The sequence below is a fragment of the Scyliorhinus canicula genome, chromosome 15 (assembly GCF_902713615.1).
Source record: "Scyliorhinus canicula chromosome 15, sScyCan1.1, whole genome shotgun sequence".
NCBI lineage: Eukaryota > Metazoa > Chordata > Chondrichthyes > Carcharhiniformes > Scyliorhinidae > Scyliorhinus > Scyliorhinus canicula.
Genome location: NC_052160.1, coordinates 118,033,399 through 118,051,081, shown reverse-complemented (window position 1 = coordinate 118,051,081; position 17,683 = coordinate 118,033,399). Strand labels below are relative to the sequence as shown.

At 49.0% G+C, this 17,683-nt stretch overlaps 1 protein-coding gene across 3 annotated transcripts in view; it reads right to left on the bottom strand.

Annotated features, from left to right (window-relative positions):
- Positions 1–17,683, bottom strand: part of kif21b (kinesin family member 21B) — a 220,108-nt gene that overhangs the window by 58,474 nt on the left and 143,951 nt on the right. For all 3 annotated transcript variants that reach the window (XR_005463373.1, XR_005463374.1, XM_038819459.1), the window contains exons 21-25: positions 16,912–17,013; positions 6,873–7,035; positions 4,393–4,453; positions 1,898–1,955; positions 413–594 (exon numbers count right to left, since the gene is read on the bottom strand). Coding sequence is in view for 1 of the 3 variants with exons in the window: in XM_038819459.1 (XP_038675387.1) it covers positions 413–594; positions 1,898–1,955; positions 4,393–4,453; positions 6,873–7,035; positions 16,912–17,013 (566 nt within the window). In the remaining 2 variants the exon portion in view is untranslated. The remainder of the gene's footprint in view (positions 1–412; positions 595–1,897; positions 1,956–4,392; positions 4,454–6,872; positions 7,036–16,911; positions 17,014–17,683) is intronic.

The following is a 17,683-nucleotide window of genomic DNA, read 5'->3' as shown; positions in this document are numbered from 1 at the left end:
CCACTGTCAATTATATTGTTGTTACAGTGGTTAATAGCAACAGTCTATGACTGAAGTCGCAAGACTTGGGAGTTAATAACTTTAAAAAGAAACGGTTTGTGTAATGGTATTCTGGTGCTCTACACTTGGAAAAGGGGGGGGGATCTTGTGGTAATCTCGAAATAGGTTGCAAAATTATTTTAGCATCGCAGTTGCATAATTTTTTGAAAAAGGCTTTGCTCAGCTAAATTTAGAAGTTTGTATGCGAACAACTGAGCCTCTTTGGCTTATTTCCATTTTCCATAAAACAGTTGGCAAGTTGAAGTTTTCCAAACTCACCAGTTTACAAGCTGTATCTGTAAGACATTTGTTATTTTGAAATAAAACAAGGCACACAATTGTCCACTGCAAGAATAGTAGTACATTGACTTACAAAGTGTTTCCAGATCTAGGTTGGAAAGTAATGGATTCTTTGTCCTTCGGAACTCGTAAGAGGACATCAACTGGCTTGATGCCATTCTCTTTTACATCAGCTGATCTTAATAAACTTGGAGTGGCTAGGTCCACGGCAGAGCCATATCCTTCCCAGTACTGAAGCTCTGTCTTTTGCTCAGTCTATGAATTAAAAATCAATATCATAATGTCACATCAAGTGTCAAAACTTAATATGTTACTTTTATAATAAACAATGTGGTGGTGGCAACAGTACAGATCTAATACTAGGACCAGGTTCTGTCCCAACCTCAACTAAGCAGAAACCAGAGCACAACATCCGAGAAAAACTTTGCAATCATTTATATAATCCTTTTATAACTTGAAGAGTTTTAAAAAAATATTAAGAGTGAGATAACTAACCTTTCTTGTGATTAATTAGCATCAAGGTTATAGTTTTGTGTGAAAATTGAAATTTTATTGGAGTCGTCAGTTCAAGTAAGAGCAGATATGACATGCATATGCTTTTTAAAACAATAAACCATCATCACAGTCAGAATACTCTAATTAGCAAGAAAATATAGGAGATCTCTTCATTTTAGGTCTATAATCACCACTGACTGAATTGACGACTAAAATGTTACAAATTAAAATCGTGATGCATGGACAATCGACTGCAAAAGGGCGAACTAAACAATAATGTTGGTGCGGTACATTTCAATTATGATCAATGTTAGGGTATACTAAACACATTAGGCTGCAGCACCGAGAAACATCCCACTATCCATTATTTTGGCCTTGGGAGTTTCTCCCCAGCTGAGGCCTCACCTAGAGGGATTTCCAGCTGGTGAGCTTCAAGGACTCCTTGCAGGTCAGGGTCCCATTTTGCGCAGCAGCCCGATTTCTCTCCCCCCCCCCCCCCTCCCCCTCGCCTTTTCAGGCTCCACCTCTTCTTTAACCCCCCACGCAACCTTGGAGCGGTCCCCAGGAGCCCCTCCTCATCCTTCCTCTAATTGGCAAGGTCCCCCCCCAGGACTGACGTCTAGCACTGCCAACCTGGCAACTGTGCACCTTGGCACTGCCAGTCTGGCACCCTGTATCAGGGTGCCTCCCTGTCCTGTATCAGACCACCTGGGGTCTCCAATGGTCTGGAATGGTCCATGTTTGTGTGGACCAGTACTAAACTGCGAGTTCTCCCAGGTGCGGTCAGTGAGTCCTGGGTGCTGGGTAAATCTGGAATCATCGCCTAGCGAGGGCGAGATACAGATTGTTCCAGGCGGAGTGAGTCGGGTGACTTGCGGTCGGCCCCGCGCGGAGCCTGATTTGGGGTTCTTGTGTGATTCACCTGTTGCGCCCACAGCGGGCGCAATGGGGTTGCTGAATTGCGCCTAATATCTGCAGGCATTAAAAATAAACTGAGGGTATATCAGTTGGTACAATAAGTGTATAAATGTAGCACGTCGTAATGTTAAAATAATAGTCATACCTTTATTCTAAAATCTCCCTGGCTTAGGGAACGCTTTGAGTAAGAACTGGATGTTAAACTGAAGAGAGAAAACATAAATGTTGTTGCAATAAACTTTTAAATGTACAGATTGAACATCTCAGGAAAAGGGCAGGTAAATGGTGTATAGACCTTAAAAACATAATCTATTATTTTCAATTTCAACAATCATACATTAACAATTAGCACATAAATATTTAATACATTAAAAATATAGTGTATGTAGTTTAAAAATATAACTGAATTTTCCCAATGATGGATAGTTCGTAGTGAATTCTACTTCACCCAGTGTAATCTTAAAAATACCTGGCCAGAGTCACAGCAATCATTTCAAAAGGCAAGTTCTTTTTATTTTCAATAGAAGTACAGTGAAAATATACAACAGGCTTCCATTGTGTAGTTGACAGATTAGTGCCATTAGTCCATTGGAGGAAAGTCCAATTTCCAACTTGACATGTCCCAAGACAGCAGCATTAGCAATCAAGGAGAAACATCAGGATGGGTTTGCGGTGGGCTAGGTCCCTGTTGGAGCCCTAATAATAACTTCTTACAATTAGCACTCAGCAGAGGAGAAATATGAAGCTGTTAGGAATAATTTATGGACCCATCAATAACAATAGTCTGCTTAATATTGAAATGCCTTCAGATCTACCAGCAGCATCCTCCAGGCGCGATTCTTTAGCCGCGTTGCGCTCGAGCGAGAGCACAACGCAGCTGGAGAATCCTGGGAGAGGCTTCCAGGGACCTCTCGACAGGCTCCATGCCTCTCGGGATTCACCGAAGTCCCGCGGGACATCGGAGTCGGAACTCTGCACAAAATGGGCAGGATCAAGTGATGCTCGCAGAAGTAGGTCTTAAACCTAATTATGACCTACTTGCCCGGGGTCCACACATCTCCGCCGATTCTCCAGCTTCTCTAGGGAGGTTGTAGCCTGGCACCGTATCAGTGCTGGTCCACACAAACGTGGACCAGGCGGAATGGCACCCGGGGGGGGGCATCGGAGACCCCTAGGTGGTCAGAGGGCTACTTGGCCGTCCCCCTGGAGCATGAACATCTTGGCACTGTCCAACTGTCACCTTGCCACTGCCACCCTGGTACTTCCAAGATGACCGGATGACACTGCCAAGCTAGCAGGAGCACTGCCTGAGTGCCAGGGTAGCAGTGCAAGGGTCGGGGGTCGAGGGGCGAGGAGGGCAATGCCCATGAAATGAGGCTGCGGGGGTTAAAAGGGTGGGAGAGTGCAGGGCAGGTAAATAGGGGTCTCCGTGTTTGGGGATGGGTGACGGGTGGGGTCCTGGAAGGGAAGACGTGCTTTCAGGGGGCTTGGGAGTGGCTGAAGAGGGGGGGACCTCCAGGGACCCCATAGCAGGTTGTCCTCACTTGGGGGTGTGGATTAGTGTTCATGTGTGTGGGGGGTGACATTGACCATGGGTGGGGTGTGTGGGGGACCTACAGGCTCATTTAGAGATTGGGACACCCTTTGAAATAGGCAGCTCAATGTCTTGAGTTCAGCACCCCAGTGGTCAAAACAAATTCGAAGTGTGTGCTAAACCGGTGAGAAAGTCCCCAGGGCTCAAAAAACTGATTAAGTGTCATTGAATAACGGTGGGGAACTTGCCGACGACTCCCTGAAAAACTTGCCGCAGAAATGTTTTGGGAGAATCGCACCCTCCAATACTGGTTGAAAACTATGTGAACTATTTTGCAAGCAAAAGGTGTCTCAAGATTTTGATAATATAAGCATGGAACTTAACGGAGGCAAGCATGCTGATTCAAATCCTTTATTATTTTACACAGATCAATTTTTAAAATTGTTTTCCTGTAGGAAGTACATCTCAGGTGCCAGCTGAATGGCCTCCTTCTGCACAGTAAATTCTAAATTCTAAATAATTTATACACTAAATAAAATATTGCTGAATTTCTGAATGAAGCATTTTAAGCCTTTTTTCCTTTTCCTCCTCACCATGTTGGAAATATGGTTCCATGGGCATATGGTCATTTACACCACATTCAAATGGCCATTCTTCGTTTGTGAGGTCTGGTGGAGTGTGTCAGCAGACTTGTTTAATGACAGTATCCAATCTTGTCCCCAACCTAAATACATGCACAACCATGCACACACCCATCAAATTAAAATTAGCTAGTTAGCAATAAGAGCTGGAACCTTGGATCATTTCCACACTCCATCCATCCCATAAGTGTTGAGGATAATTGCAATACCCATGCTGTTGCCATGGCTGAGTTGTAACCTGGGATCTTCCTGACCTGTAGCTAATTGCTGTCTTAATTACTGGGAGAGCTGAATATACTTTCTTAAGCTCGCTATTTGTAATGATAGTTCCAATACAATATTACCCATTGATTCTTGTTTGGTGCAGGCGATCGTGGATAGCAACATAATATTGTGAAGGTGCTTCAGATAAGTAATTTACCCATGAATAATAAAGTTTGCTGTGCGCACTTCTTGAAAGCTTACCTGCTATCTAGCCCTGAGCTGCACTCAGATATTTCCTCATCACTGCTGAGCTCTCCATTTTCTGAAAGTCACAAAGGTTAGATTATTAAGAAAAGCTGATTGTTCAATTTGACATACTTCAAAGTCTCTCGTTCAGACTCTGTACCATAATTCTCCCGTGTGCACAAGTATCGTTAGTTCTGTGATCTTTGTTGCTTAGTGCTTATGAACCAAAGCAGAACACTGCAGAACCTCAGGCTGTTTGCCTACTGAGAATTGAAATCAAGAAGGTTTTATGTTCAAAATGTGGAGAAAAGTATTTTCTTTTGAAATCTTTGGAGAACTATGACAACCCTCTGATTTAGATCCTATTAATTTGTAATTACATGTAAATGTTATTGGAATTTGCTGAGCACTCCTGCACACATTGCCGCTTACATGATTTGTACTGTCCAAAATGATCAATTCTCTGATCAACTGATTTCAAATTAATGCCACGTTTAAAATAAAATATTTTGTTTACCATGTTAACAGTGCACCATTCAGTCGTTACTGTTACTGCAGAAAATTTGAAACACCTTTTTTCAATTCAATCATGGATGCGAGTGTGGCTGGCAAGGCCAGCAATTGCTGCCCGTCCCTAATCGTTCTCGACTTGGTGGTGGTGAACCACCTTTTTGAAATGCTGTAGTGCAAGGGTGGGATTTTCCAGTTCCGCCCACCTTCAGACCAGAAATTCCCAACCGAGCTCAACGGACCTTCCAATGGTCCATCAAATTTTCCCTCCCTGCCCCGACAATCGCTGCCGCAGGTGGAACCAAAAGACGCAGACCCGCTGGATTGTAGGTGTACCAAACTGTTGTTAGGGAGGGAACTTTCAGACTTTTGACCAAATTATACCAAATTAACTTATATTTCCAAGTCAGGATAGTGTGAGACTTGGAGAGGAATTCACAGCATGGAAAGGTCCCATGCACCTGCTGACTATGTCCTGCTGGAATTGTAGAGATTGTGTGTTTGGAACGTGCAGTCAAATCAACCTTGGCAATTTGCTGCAGTGCTTCTTGTAAAAGGTACATGCTGTAGCCACTGTGTGCTGGTGGTGGAAGGAGTGATTGTTTAATATGGCAAATGAGGTGCTGATCAAGTGGGCTGCTTTGCCTTAGATGATCTTGAGTTTCTTCAGTGCTGTAAGAGCTGAGCTTTGCTGGGCAAGAGTATTCCATCACACTCCTGACTTGTGTCTTGGGGCCATTGGGGCTTTGAGGAGTCAGGTGCTAAGTCATTCGCTGCAGAATTCCCAGCCTCTGAGCTGCCCTTGTAGCCATTATTTATATGCATTGGTTCAGTTAAAATGATGGTCATTAATAACCCCCAGGATGATGACGGCAGGTATTCATCATTGGTAGCACAGTTGAACATCAAATGAGTGATGGCTAAATTCTATTTTGTTGGAGATGGTCATTGCTTGGCACTGACACAAAATTATTTGCCACCTATTAGCCCAAGTCTGAATTTTGTCCATGTTTTGCTGCATATGGAAATGGACAGCTTCAATAGCAGAGAAGTTTTAAATGGAACATATTGCAATCATCAGTGAATATCCCCATTTCTGACCTCATGTTGAAGGGATGGTCATCGATGAAGCAGCTGAAAACACCCTGTTGATCTTGTACAGCAATGTACTGGGAGATGATTGGTCTTCAACAACCACAAACTATCTTCCTTTGTGCTTGGTGATACCCCTGATTCCGGCCTTCAGTTTTGCTAGGGGTCCTTGAAGCTACACATGGTCAAATGTTGCCTAGATGTCAAAGACAGTCACTCTCACTACAGCTCTGGAATTCAGTTCATTTGTCCATACTTGGACCAAGGCGGTAATGAGGTTTGGAGTGGTAGCCCGGACAGAAGCCAAACTCAAGATTGGTGAGCAGTTTATTGCTGAATAAGTGCTGCTTGATATCACTGTTAAAGACACCTTCCATCACTTTGCTGATGATTGAGAGTAGACTGATGGGACGGTAATGGGCTAGATTGGATATATCCTGCATTTTGTGGACAGGATATACTGGAGTGATTTTCAACACTCTTGAGCTGATGCCAGTGTTATAGATTTACTGAAAAGCTTGGCACAACTAATTCTGGAGCACTTTCTTCAGTAGCACAGCCGGAATGCTGTCGGGGCCCATGGACTTTACTGCGTCCAATGCCATCAGCCATCAGCTGGCAAGTGAAATGGATTAAATTGGCTCAAGATGACATCTACAATGCTGGGTACCTCAAAAGGAAGCCATAATGGATTATGAATTCGGCATTTCTGGCTGAATATGGTTGAAAATACTTCAGCCTCTTCCAATTCAAACAGCTGTGATTAAAAATTAAATTAAGTGCGGAAGCATGGACAAAAGATGCCAAACCGTTAATCATGGGTTACTTCTGAATATTTCATTCTAAAACATACAAACCCCAAGAGATATTGTGATCAGCAGAGAGCTCATTACCTTGTGAGACACTTTGAAGGAATGTCTGTAGTTCAGGAATAGACTCAGCTTTTTCCCTTAACATGTTAATCAGCTGAGTTGGGACAGAATCTGTCACATCTATTTGCTTTAATCGACCTTCCAACAGCTTGATCTGGGCCTCTTTTTGAGCCACCTGCATGCCCTGTAGTTGAGAACAATGAAAGAGTACAAGTCAATATAAAAAATGCTGAACGTCTTTCAATAACCTGAATCTATCCCAGATCATTACTGTCAGGCTCTGCGGGAGTCATTAGGATGACTCCCTGCTCTGGCTTCCGGTGGCGGCGATGACGTAGGAAGCCGCACATTTGGGAGCTCCCGATTCAAACGGACGTTTCGGCTCTTTTTAGAGCCCAAAACGGAATTTTTTCGACGTCTGCCGGGGCGAGAAGATGTGGTGATCAACTTTCTCCACATTTCATGACTCGACCTCGGAGTGGAAAGCGGGAAAAAACGGCAGCAGCTCCCCAGAAAAAACGGGGGAAGGATTCCAAGATGGTGGCCGGCGGAGTACCAGAGGAGTGGAGGCTGTGGGCGCAGGAGAGCAGCGCTGTTTTGCAGATTTTAAGGCTGAGATGCTGAGCTCTCTGCAGGAAACAAATAAAAAGCTTTCGGAGATTCAGACGACCCAGGGTGCTGCCATCCAGGCGTTGCAGGCGCAGGCCGCTGAACGAGCGGAGGAGGCCGTGGTCCTCGTGAGTAAGGTGGAAGGGCACGAGGCACTCCATAAGAAGTGGCAAGACCGCTTCGAGGAGCTCGATCACCGCATGAGGCGGAAGAATCTGAGGATCTTGGGCCTTCCGGAGGGGCTGGAGGGGTCGGATCTGACAACCTACGTGGCCACGATGCTGAACTCACTAGTGGGAGCAGGATCTTTCCATCTGCCCCTGGAGCTGGAGGGAGCCCACAGAGTACTGGCCAGGAGGCCTAAGGAAAATGAACCCCAGCGTGCGGTGCTGGTGAGGTTCCACCGGTTCAGTGATCGGGAGTGTGTGCTGCGCTGGGCCAAGAGGGTGAAGAGCAGCAATTGGGAGAATGGGGTAGTACGGATCTACCAGGATTGGAGTGCGGAGGTGGCTAAGCGGCGGACCGGATTTAATCGGACGAAGGAGGTGCTCTATAAGAAAATAAAGTTTGGAATGTTGCAGCCTGCGTGCTTGCAGGTAACTTATTTGGAGCGGCATTATTATTTTGATTCCCCGGAGGACGCATGGGCCTTCGTGCGGACGGAGAAGCTGGACTCGAACTAGGGGTTGGGGGTTGCGGGGTCGGTTGTAATGCTTTATTGCTGGTTTCTGCTGTTGCTGTGTTTTTTCTGTACTTTTGTAATTTTGATATGGTTATTTATTGGGGTGTTATTCTGTTTTTTGTTGGGGGGCATTGTTTGAGTTTTGTATTTTGCCAGGGGGGGTTGGGGGGTTTGTTGTATTCTGTATAGGGTTGGGGGTATGGAATGGGACTGGTATTTGGGAGCTGCGTCAGAAGGGTGTGGTGGGGCAGTGCAAAAGCGCGGGCTTTCCTCTGGTTTCCCGCGTTGCGGGGCTGGGGGGTGGGATGATGATGGGGGGAGGGGGGGGCGTATCTGGTTCCTCCCCGCGCTGGAGCGGTGCCTTGAGGAGTGACAGGATGGGGGATGATCCCACTCTGGGAGGGGTCGGGCTTTTGGCGGGAGTTTCCGGGGTCAGCAGAAGTTAGCTGACCCACGGAAGAATAATGGAGGATGGTTCGCGGCTAGGAGGGTTCCTAGCCTTGGGGGGGGGGGGAGGAGGAGGAAGGGGAATACCGGGTTGCTGCTGGCAGGGTCAGAAAGGAGCTGGTGTGGGCCGGGGGGACAGAGGTGAGGTGTTGTCACCGTGGGGACTGGGTCGGGCGGGGGGTGCTGGCCTGGGGCAGGCAGTCGACGGGCTATGGCTAGTCGACGGGGGAGGGGGGCGGGACGCCCTCTGATCCGGTTGGTCACCTGGAATGCGAGAGGACTGAATGGGCCGGTGAAGCGGTCTAGGGTACTTGCTCATCTGAGGGGGCTAAAGGCAGATGTGGCAATGCTTCAGGAGACCCACCTGAAGGTGGCGGACCAGGTCCGTCTGAGGAAGGGGTGTGTGGGGCAGGTTTTCCACTCCGGGTTGGATGTGAAGAACCGGGGAGTGGCAATTCTGGTGGGGAAAAATGTGTCGTTTGAGGCATCTGAGGTGGTGGTGGATAAGGGGGGTAGGTTTGTTATGGTAAGGGGCAGGCTACAGGGAGAGAAGGTGGTACTTGCTAGTGTGTATGCCCCAAATTGGGATGATGCGGGCTTTATGAGGCGTATGCTGGGACGTGTCCCGGATCTAGAGGCGGGAGGTCTGATTATTGGGGGGGGGGGGGGGACTTCAATACGGTGTTGGATCCTTCACTGGATCGGTCCAGTTCAAGGACGGGTAGGAGGCCGGCGGCGGCCAAGTTACTGAGGTGGTTTATGGACCAGATGGGAGGGGTGGACCCATGGAGGTTTGTGAGGCAGAGGGCACGGGAGTACTCTTTCTTCTCCCATGTACATAGGGTTTATTCTCGGATAGACTTCTTCGTGGTGAGTAGGGGACTGATTCCGAGAGTGGAGGAGGCCGAATATTCGGCCATTGCAATCTCCGACCACGCTCCGCATTGGATGGAGTTGGAGATGGGAGAGGTGTGGGACCAGCGCCCATTGTGGCGGTTGGATGTGGGGTTGCTGGCAGAGGAGGAGATGTGCAGGAGGGTCCGGGCAAGTATTGAGGGGTACCTCGAGGTGAATGATACAGGGGAGGTCCGGGTGGGGATGGTCTGGAAAGCCTTGAAGGCAGTGATTCGTGGGGAGCTGATATCTGATATCCATCCGGGCACACAGGGAGAGGAGCGAGAGGAGTGAGAGGGATAGACTGGTGGGGAAGATGCTGGAGGTAGATAGGAGGTACGCGGAGGCACCAGAGGAGGGATTGTTGGGGGAGAGGCGAAGCCTACAGGCTAAATTCGATTTGCTGACCACTAGAAAGGCGGAGACACAGTGGAGGAAGGCACAAGGGGCAGTGTACGAACATGGTGAAAAGGCGAGTAGGATGCTGGCTCATCAGCTCCGCAAGCGGGATGCGGCTAAGGAAATTGATGGTGTTGAGGGATTCAGGGAGGTGATGGGGTTTGGTGCGGGGTGGGGAGGAACATAGGGTGTCGTTGTATGCCGATGACCTGCTACTGTATGTGGCAGACCCGGTGGGAGGGATGCCGGGGGTGATGGAGCTGCTAGCTGAGTTGGGACCTTTTCAGGCTATAAACTAAATCTAGGCAAGAGTGAGGTGTTTGTGGTGCACCCTGGGGACCAGGAGGAGGGAATTGGTAGGCTCCCGCTTAGGAGGGCAGGGGAGAGTTTTAGGTACCTGGGGGTGCAGGTGGCCAGGGACTGGGGGACTCTTCACAAGCATAATTTCACCAGGCTTGTGGATCAGATGGAGGAGGAGTTCAAGAGGTGGGACATGCTGCCATTGTCGTTGGCGGTGACGGTGCAGTCCTTCAAAATGACGGTGCTTCCGAGGTTCTTGTTCCTCTTTCAGTGCCTGCCCATCTTCATCCCCAGGGCCTTCTTTAGGAGGGTGACTAGCAGTATTTTGAGCTTCGTGTGGGCACATGGGACTCCGGGAGTGAAGAGGGTTTTCCTGGAGCGAGGGAGGGATAGAGGCGGGCTGGCGCTGCCCAACCTTTTGGGGCACTATTGGGCGGCCAATGTGTCAATGGTGCGTAAATGGGTGATGGAGGGGGGCGGCGTGGAAAAGAATGGAGATGGCGTCTTGTAGAGGTACGAGCCTGGGTGCCCTGGTAACGGTGCCGCTGCCGCTCTCTCCTAAGAGGTATACCACGAGCCCGGTGGTGGCGGCAACCCTAAGAATCTGGGGACGGTGGAGACGGCATAGGGGGAAACAAGGGGCTTGATGGAGGCTCCATTAGGTGGAAATCATCGGTTCATCCCAGGGAACAGGGATGGGGGATTTAGGGGATGGCAAAGGGTGGGCATCAGTAAATTGAGGGACCTGTTTATTGGCGGGAGGTTTGCGGGCCTGGGGGAACTGGAAGATAAATTTGGGCTCCCCCAAGGGAACATGTTCAGATACTTGCAGGTAAATGCGTTTGCTAGGCGACAGGTGGAGGAATTTCCTTTGCTGCCCTCGCGGGGGGTGATGGACAGAGTGCTTTCGGGGGTGTGGGTCGGAGAAGGGAAGGCGTCTGACATTTATAAGGTAATGCAGGAGGTGGAGGAGCCATCAGTGGAGGAGCTGAAGGCTAAATGGGAGGGGGAACTAGGGGAGCAGATAGAGGATGGGACTTGGGCGGATGCCTTGGAGAGAGTCAACTCTTCCTCTTCCTGTGCGAGGCTTAGTCTCATCCAATTTAAGGTGCTGCATCGGGCCTGTATGTCTATGACTCGGATGAGTAGGTTCTTTGGGGGTGAGGACAGGTGCACCATGTGTTTGGGGAGTCCAGCGAATCATGCCCATATGTTCTGGGCATGCCCGCACTGGAAGAATTCTGGAAGGGGGTGGCGGGGACGGGGACGGTGTCGAGGGTGGTTGGATCCAGGGTCAAACCAGGTTGGGGACTCGCGATTTTTGGAGTTGTGGCGGAGCCGGGAGTGCAGGAGGCGAAAGAGGCCGGTGTTCTGGCCTTTGCGTCCTTAGTAGCCCGGCGGAGGATAGATAGATAGATAGATAGATAGATAGATAGATAGATAGATAGATAGATAGATAGATAGATAGATAGATAGATAGATAGATAGATAGAACAGTACAGCACAGAACAGGCCCTTCGGCCCTCGATGTTGTGCCGGGCAATGATCACCCTACTCAAACCCACGTATCCACCCTATACCCATAACCCAACAACCCGCCCCTTAACCTTACTTTTTAGGACACCACGGGCAATTTAGCATGGCCAATCCACCTAACCCGCACATCTTTGGACCATGGGAGGAAACCGGAGCACCCGGAGGAAACCCACGCACACACGGGGAGGACGTGCAGACTCCGCACAGACAGTGACTCAGCCGGGAATCGAACCTGGGACCCTGTAGCTGTGAAGCATTTATACTAACCACCATGCTACCGTCCTGCCCCATCTTGATGCAGTGGAAAGATGCGAGGCCCCCAAGTGTGGAGACCTGGATCAGTGACATGGCGGGACTTATAAAACTGGAGAGGGTTAAATTTGCCCTGAGAGGATCAGTACAAGGGTTCCATAAACGGTGGCAGCCTTTTCTGGACTTTCTGGCTCAAAGATAGGTATCTTGGTCAATAGCAGCAGCAGCACCTGGGGGGGGGGGGGGGGGGGGGGGGGGTTCTTTACTGTTTCTATTTTTTTTTCTCTATGGTTATTTAACTTAATATTGTGTTAACTTAAGTTGTTGTTAATATGTTTTGTTGTTCATTAAGGATGGCCGAATGTTTATGACTGTTGTTATTGTTGGTATTTTATTGCGGTTTGTTGTTATATAAATACAAAATTTTTCAATAAAAATTATTTTTTAAAAAAGGATGACTCCCTGCTCTGACAGTACTTTACCAGTCCATATCTGCAACAATGCCGAGAACATTAGCGTTTTCTTTCATTAGAGTTGCTAAACATCTGTATCGATGAAAATTCCAATTTGAATTTTAGCCAGATTTCAGGGATTTCCATTATGTAATTTTATAGTGCTTTTTTACTTTCTTATGTTATTAATTAATATAAATCAAAATATATTTGAAGATTGAGTTGCCCAGCAAATTAGCATGCAATGTCACCCAGCAACCCATGATGTCCTTAATCAAGCTGATTCGCCAATAGGTTCCCACCATGAAGCAACAATCATAGTTGGGAAATCATGGGAGCGGTGCCCTTAATTTTCTACTTCTCACCGAAGAGTTGGGACATCAGGCATTGTAAATCCATAAATTCCTACCCAGTCCTCCCGGTAGAGCATTGCTCCATACTAGAAGTGCCTGATCAGGCTATCTGCCAATATAGAAACTGCTTGCAAAATAAAGTCATTCTTCCGGTCTTCAAATCGTATAAATGTTATTAATAATTCACTAAATGTAATGTTGAAATTCTACCTTGGGGAATGAATACTTCAGAAAGAGCCCATAAAAATCCAGAAGCCAAGTGATTTTTGTGCACAGTCCTATCCTTTTTTTTAGAAATGTGCTGTAATCCTTTCATCCATGAGAAGGGAGTGCATTTTCGGCACCTCTTATCTGATCTATATGTATCAGTGGGGTGATGGGTTGGTGATGGGTGTGGTGGTGGGAGGCAGGGTTAGATTAGTCCTTACTCGGATTGAGGATAGCCACCAGCTAGAGCTAATTGTATCGGGTTTTCATTTTGCATTTTTTTCGTTGTTGCTTTGGATTTTGAGAATCTGTGCTCGTCTCTTTCAATGATCCGCGCAGACCATGGGCGGGATTCTCCGACCCTCTGCGCCGGAATCTCCGACCCTCTGCGTCGGAATCGCGCCCTGCGCGGGGGCGGAGAATTGCCGTTCACACCGGAAAACCGGTGTGACGACGCCTCCGCAATTCTCCGCGGGTTAGGCGGCGCCAGTCGGGGGCCGTTGAAAGCGGCAGGACCACGTTGAAAGCGGTCCCCACGGCGATTCTCCGCGCTCGACGGGCCGAGTGCCGCGGGGCCGAGTCCCGCCGGCGTGGTTCACATGTGGTCCCACCCGGCAGGACCTCGACGTTCTGGCTGCGGGGGCCATTCTGTTGGGGGGAGGACAGGGGGATCACACTCCCGGGGGGGGGGCTCCACAGTGTCCAGGCCCGCGATCGGGGGCTACCGATCGGCGGCCGGGCTCTTTCAGGGGGTGGGGGCTCTGTTCCTCTGCGCCGGGCCCATGCAGGGTACCGCCATGTGCACGGGGGCCGGTGCGAAGACGGCTGCCACGCACATGTGCAGCCACTCGGGTGTTACTGCAGGGCCTCATCAATAGCCGGAGCTGCGGGATGCATGGTGGGGCCCTGCTAGCCCCCTTGAAAATGGAGAATCACCCTGGGCCTTCGAAGAAAATGTCTGGAGGGATTCTCACCCATTTTCCGGTGGGCGTGCGGGCTTGGTCCCCAGAGGGAGAATCCCGCCCCTGGTCTCCTGGGAGCCCTTCTTCGGTTTGGGGGTAGGCCTGATTGGGGGTGTAGGGGCCCTCCTCCGAGTGCTCTTATATATTGGTTTCCTTAATGTCCTCAAGTTTTTCCTACCAGTGGAAACATCATTTCCACGTCCACTCTCTCCAGCCCTCACAGTATCCTGTAAGCTTCAATAAGATCCCCCCTCATCCTTTTAAACTCCAACGAGTACAGACCCAGAGTCCTCAACTGCTCCTCCTATGACAAGCTCTTCATTCCAGGGAACATTCTTGTGACCCTCCTCTGGACCATTTCCAAGGCCGGCACATGCTTCCTTAGATACGGGGCCCAAAACTGCTTACAATCTTCCGAATGGGGTCTGACCAGAGCCTTATACAGCTTCAGAAGTACATCCTTGCTCTTGTATTCTAGCCCTCTCGACATAAATGCAAACATTATATTTATTTTCCTAACTGCCCACTGAACTGGCACGTTAACCTTAAGATCATCTTAAACAAGGACTCCGAATTCCCTTTGTACTTCTGATTTCCTAAGCATTTCCCCATTTAGAAAATAGCCTCCATTCCTCCTTCCAAAATGCATAACCTCACACTTTTCACAACTGTATTCCATCTGCCACCTCTTTACCCACTCTAAGGGCAGCATGGTAACATAGTGGTTAGCTCAGTTGCTTCATAACTCCAGGGTCCCATACCCGATTTCCGGCTTGGGTCACTGTCTGTGCGGAACCTGCACATTCTCCCCAGGCGCGATTCTTCGCTCCCCACGCCGGGTGGGAGAATCGCAGGAGGGCCGGGTGACTCACGACACGCCCCCCCCCCCCCCCTCCCCCCCCGGCACCCCCCACGATTCTCCCACCCTCCGCTCGGATGAATCGCCGCTTGCCGTTTTTCACGGCGACCGGCGATTCTCCGGCCCGGATGGGACAAGCGGCTTGACGTTCCCGACCGGTTCACGACGGCGGCAACCACACCTAGTTGCTGCCGTCGTGAACATGGCGCCAAATCTTTGTTTGTGGCTTGTGGGGGGGCGGAGAGGAGAGTGAGCACCACGGCCGTGCTCGGGAGGGGACTGGCCCGCGATCGGTGCCCACCGATCGTCGGGCCGGCGTCTCCAAGAGACGCACTCTTTCCCCTCCGCCGCCCCGCAAGATCAAGCCGCCACGTCTTGCGGGGCAGTGGAGGGAAGACGGTAACCGCGCATGCGCGGGTTGGAGCCGGCAGCCGTCGTGACGTCAGCCGCGCATGCGCGGGTTGGAGCCGGCCAACCTGCGCATGCGCGGCTGACGTCACTTAGGCGCCGCAGTCGCTTCATTCTCGTCACGTCATTCTTGGCGCGCCGCCTTGACGCAAGCGTCAAGGCCCGGCGGCCGAGATTTATGGAGCGCCGCTCCTAGCCCCCTCCGGGGGGGGGGGGGGGGAATGGGGGGGACTCAGCCGAGTTCACGACGGCCTTCCCGATGCTGTGCGGGAGCGGAGAATTCCGCCCCCCGTGTCTGCATGAGTTTCCTCCAGGTGCTCCTTGTTTTTGGGTTAGGTGGGGTGACTGGATTATGGGGATAGGGTGGAGGTATGGGCTTAGTTGGGGTGCTCTTTCCAGGGGCGGGTGCAGACTCGATGGGCTGAAATGGCCTCCTTCTGCACTGTAAATTCTATGATTCTTCTAGCCTGTCCAAGTCCCCCTGCTTCCTCAACTACCTGTCTCTCTGCATATCTTTGTATCATCTGCAAAAGTAGCACCAGTGCCTTCAGTTCCTTCTTCCAGATCGTTAATGTATGTTGTGAAAAGTTGTGGTCCCAGCACAGACCCCTGAGCCACACCACTCGTCACCGGCTGCCATCCTGAAAAAGAACCCTTTATCCCCACTCTCTGCCTTCTGCCAGTCAGCCAATCCTCTATCATGGCAGGATCTTACCCTTAACACCATGAGCTCTTAACTTGTGTAATGGTCTCTTATGCAGCACCTTGTCGAATGCCATCCGGAAATCTAAATAGATTGTGTCCACTGGTTCTCCTTTGCCTAACTTCCTTGTTACTTCCTCAAAGAACTCCAACTGATTTGTCAGTCATGACCTCCTCTTGACGAAGCCGTGCTGACTCAGTCCTATTTTATCATGCACTTCCAAATACTCTGCAAGCCCATCTTTAATAACGGGCTCTAAAATCTTACCAATGACCGAAGTCAGGCTAACCGGCCTATAATTTCCCATCTTTAGCCTCCCTCCTTTCTTAAACAGTGGTGTTGCAGTAGCCACTTTTCAGTCCTCTTTGTCGCTTCCTGCCTCCAGTGATTCCTGGAAGATCACCACCAATGCCTCCACAATCTCCTCAGCTATCTCTTTTAGAACCCTGGGGTGTAGTCCATCCGGTCGAAGTGATTTATCCACCTTCAGACCTTTCAGTTACCCCTGAAACCTTCTCCTTAGTGATGGCCACTACACTCACCTCTGGCCCCTGATTCTCTTGGAGCTCTGGTATACCACTGGTGTCTTCCATCGTGAAGACTGATGCAAAGTAACTATTCAGTGCCTCTTTTATATATTGAAAAAAACTTCCTACCTTCTTTTATATTACTCGCTAGCTTACCCTCATACTTCATCTTCTCCCCCCTTATTGCCTTTTTAGTTGCCCACTGATCACTTTTAAAGGCTTCCCAATCCTCTGGCTTCCCACAAATCCTCGCCATTTTGTAAGCTTTTTCTTTTGCCTTTATGCTGCCCTTGACTTCCCTCGTCAGCCATGGGTGGTGTCTCAGATCAAGGAGTGCGAGGAAAGATTGAAATTACCTGGTTACAATGCAAGTACTTCTGTTTTCTGCTGACTTTACAGTCCCTAGAAGACAATTAATCAGTGGTATCTCTACTTGACATATAAAATTAGGTTATTGATGTACCTCTCACCTTGTCAATAGACATTTTTAGAAAATGATCCAGCAGATGGCGTGCTTCAGCCAAGGAACATGAACTAATGACAACAGATGTGTCTGTTGAATTAATTTCATCCTGCAAAAAACAGTGAGAGAAGTCAAAATAAAACATATGGCCATTGATCGGGTACCGAGGAGCCAATGCACAAGAGCACCTTTTACTCAGGTCCAGTCCACTGCTTTTGTAACACTAGTGCTTTCCATTCAGAGCAGACTGGCTGGTAAACGTTACAGTTGCTCCTCACCAAAATGGCCATTTCACTGCAGAATTGTCACAACCAACCAGAACAAGACCTGGGACCTTTGCACTCACATCAATCCATAATTTACATTTCTCCCACTTCCTCAAATTATATTATTTCCCCTTCAGGATCATGCAGAAGTTCCCAACGATCAACCGACCCACCTTTGGGCATTTGCAGAGTGGCAAATTCCACAAACTAATTTTGGTGAAATTTTTCAGCAGCCCCAGCAAACCACAATCTGGAGTTTCCGACAGCATAACTTCAGAATTACATTTTTGGCTGTGAAACACTTTGGGGCATCCCGAGATCGCGAAAGATGCCATATGCCGGTAAATACAAATCTTCCTTTTCATTTCAGTTGATCACTACTTCCCTTAAAATAGATGGTACTAAAAATCAGTGAATTCTACAATTTTGATTGGGTTATTTGTTGCCATTTCCAGCACCCAGTTTAAAATTCAAGGGATCCTCAGAATTGCAACAACAAATACGAACAACAGG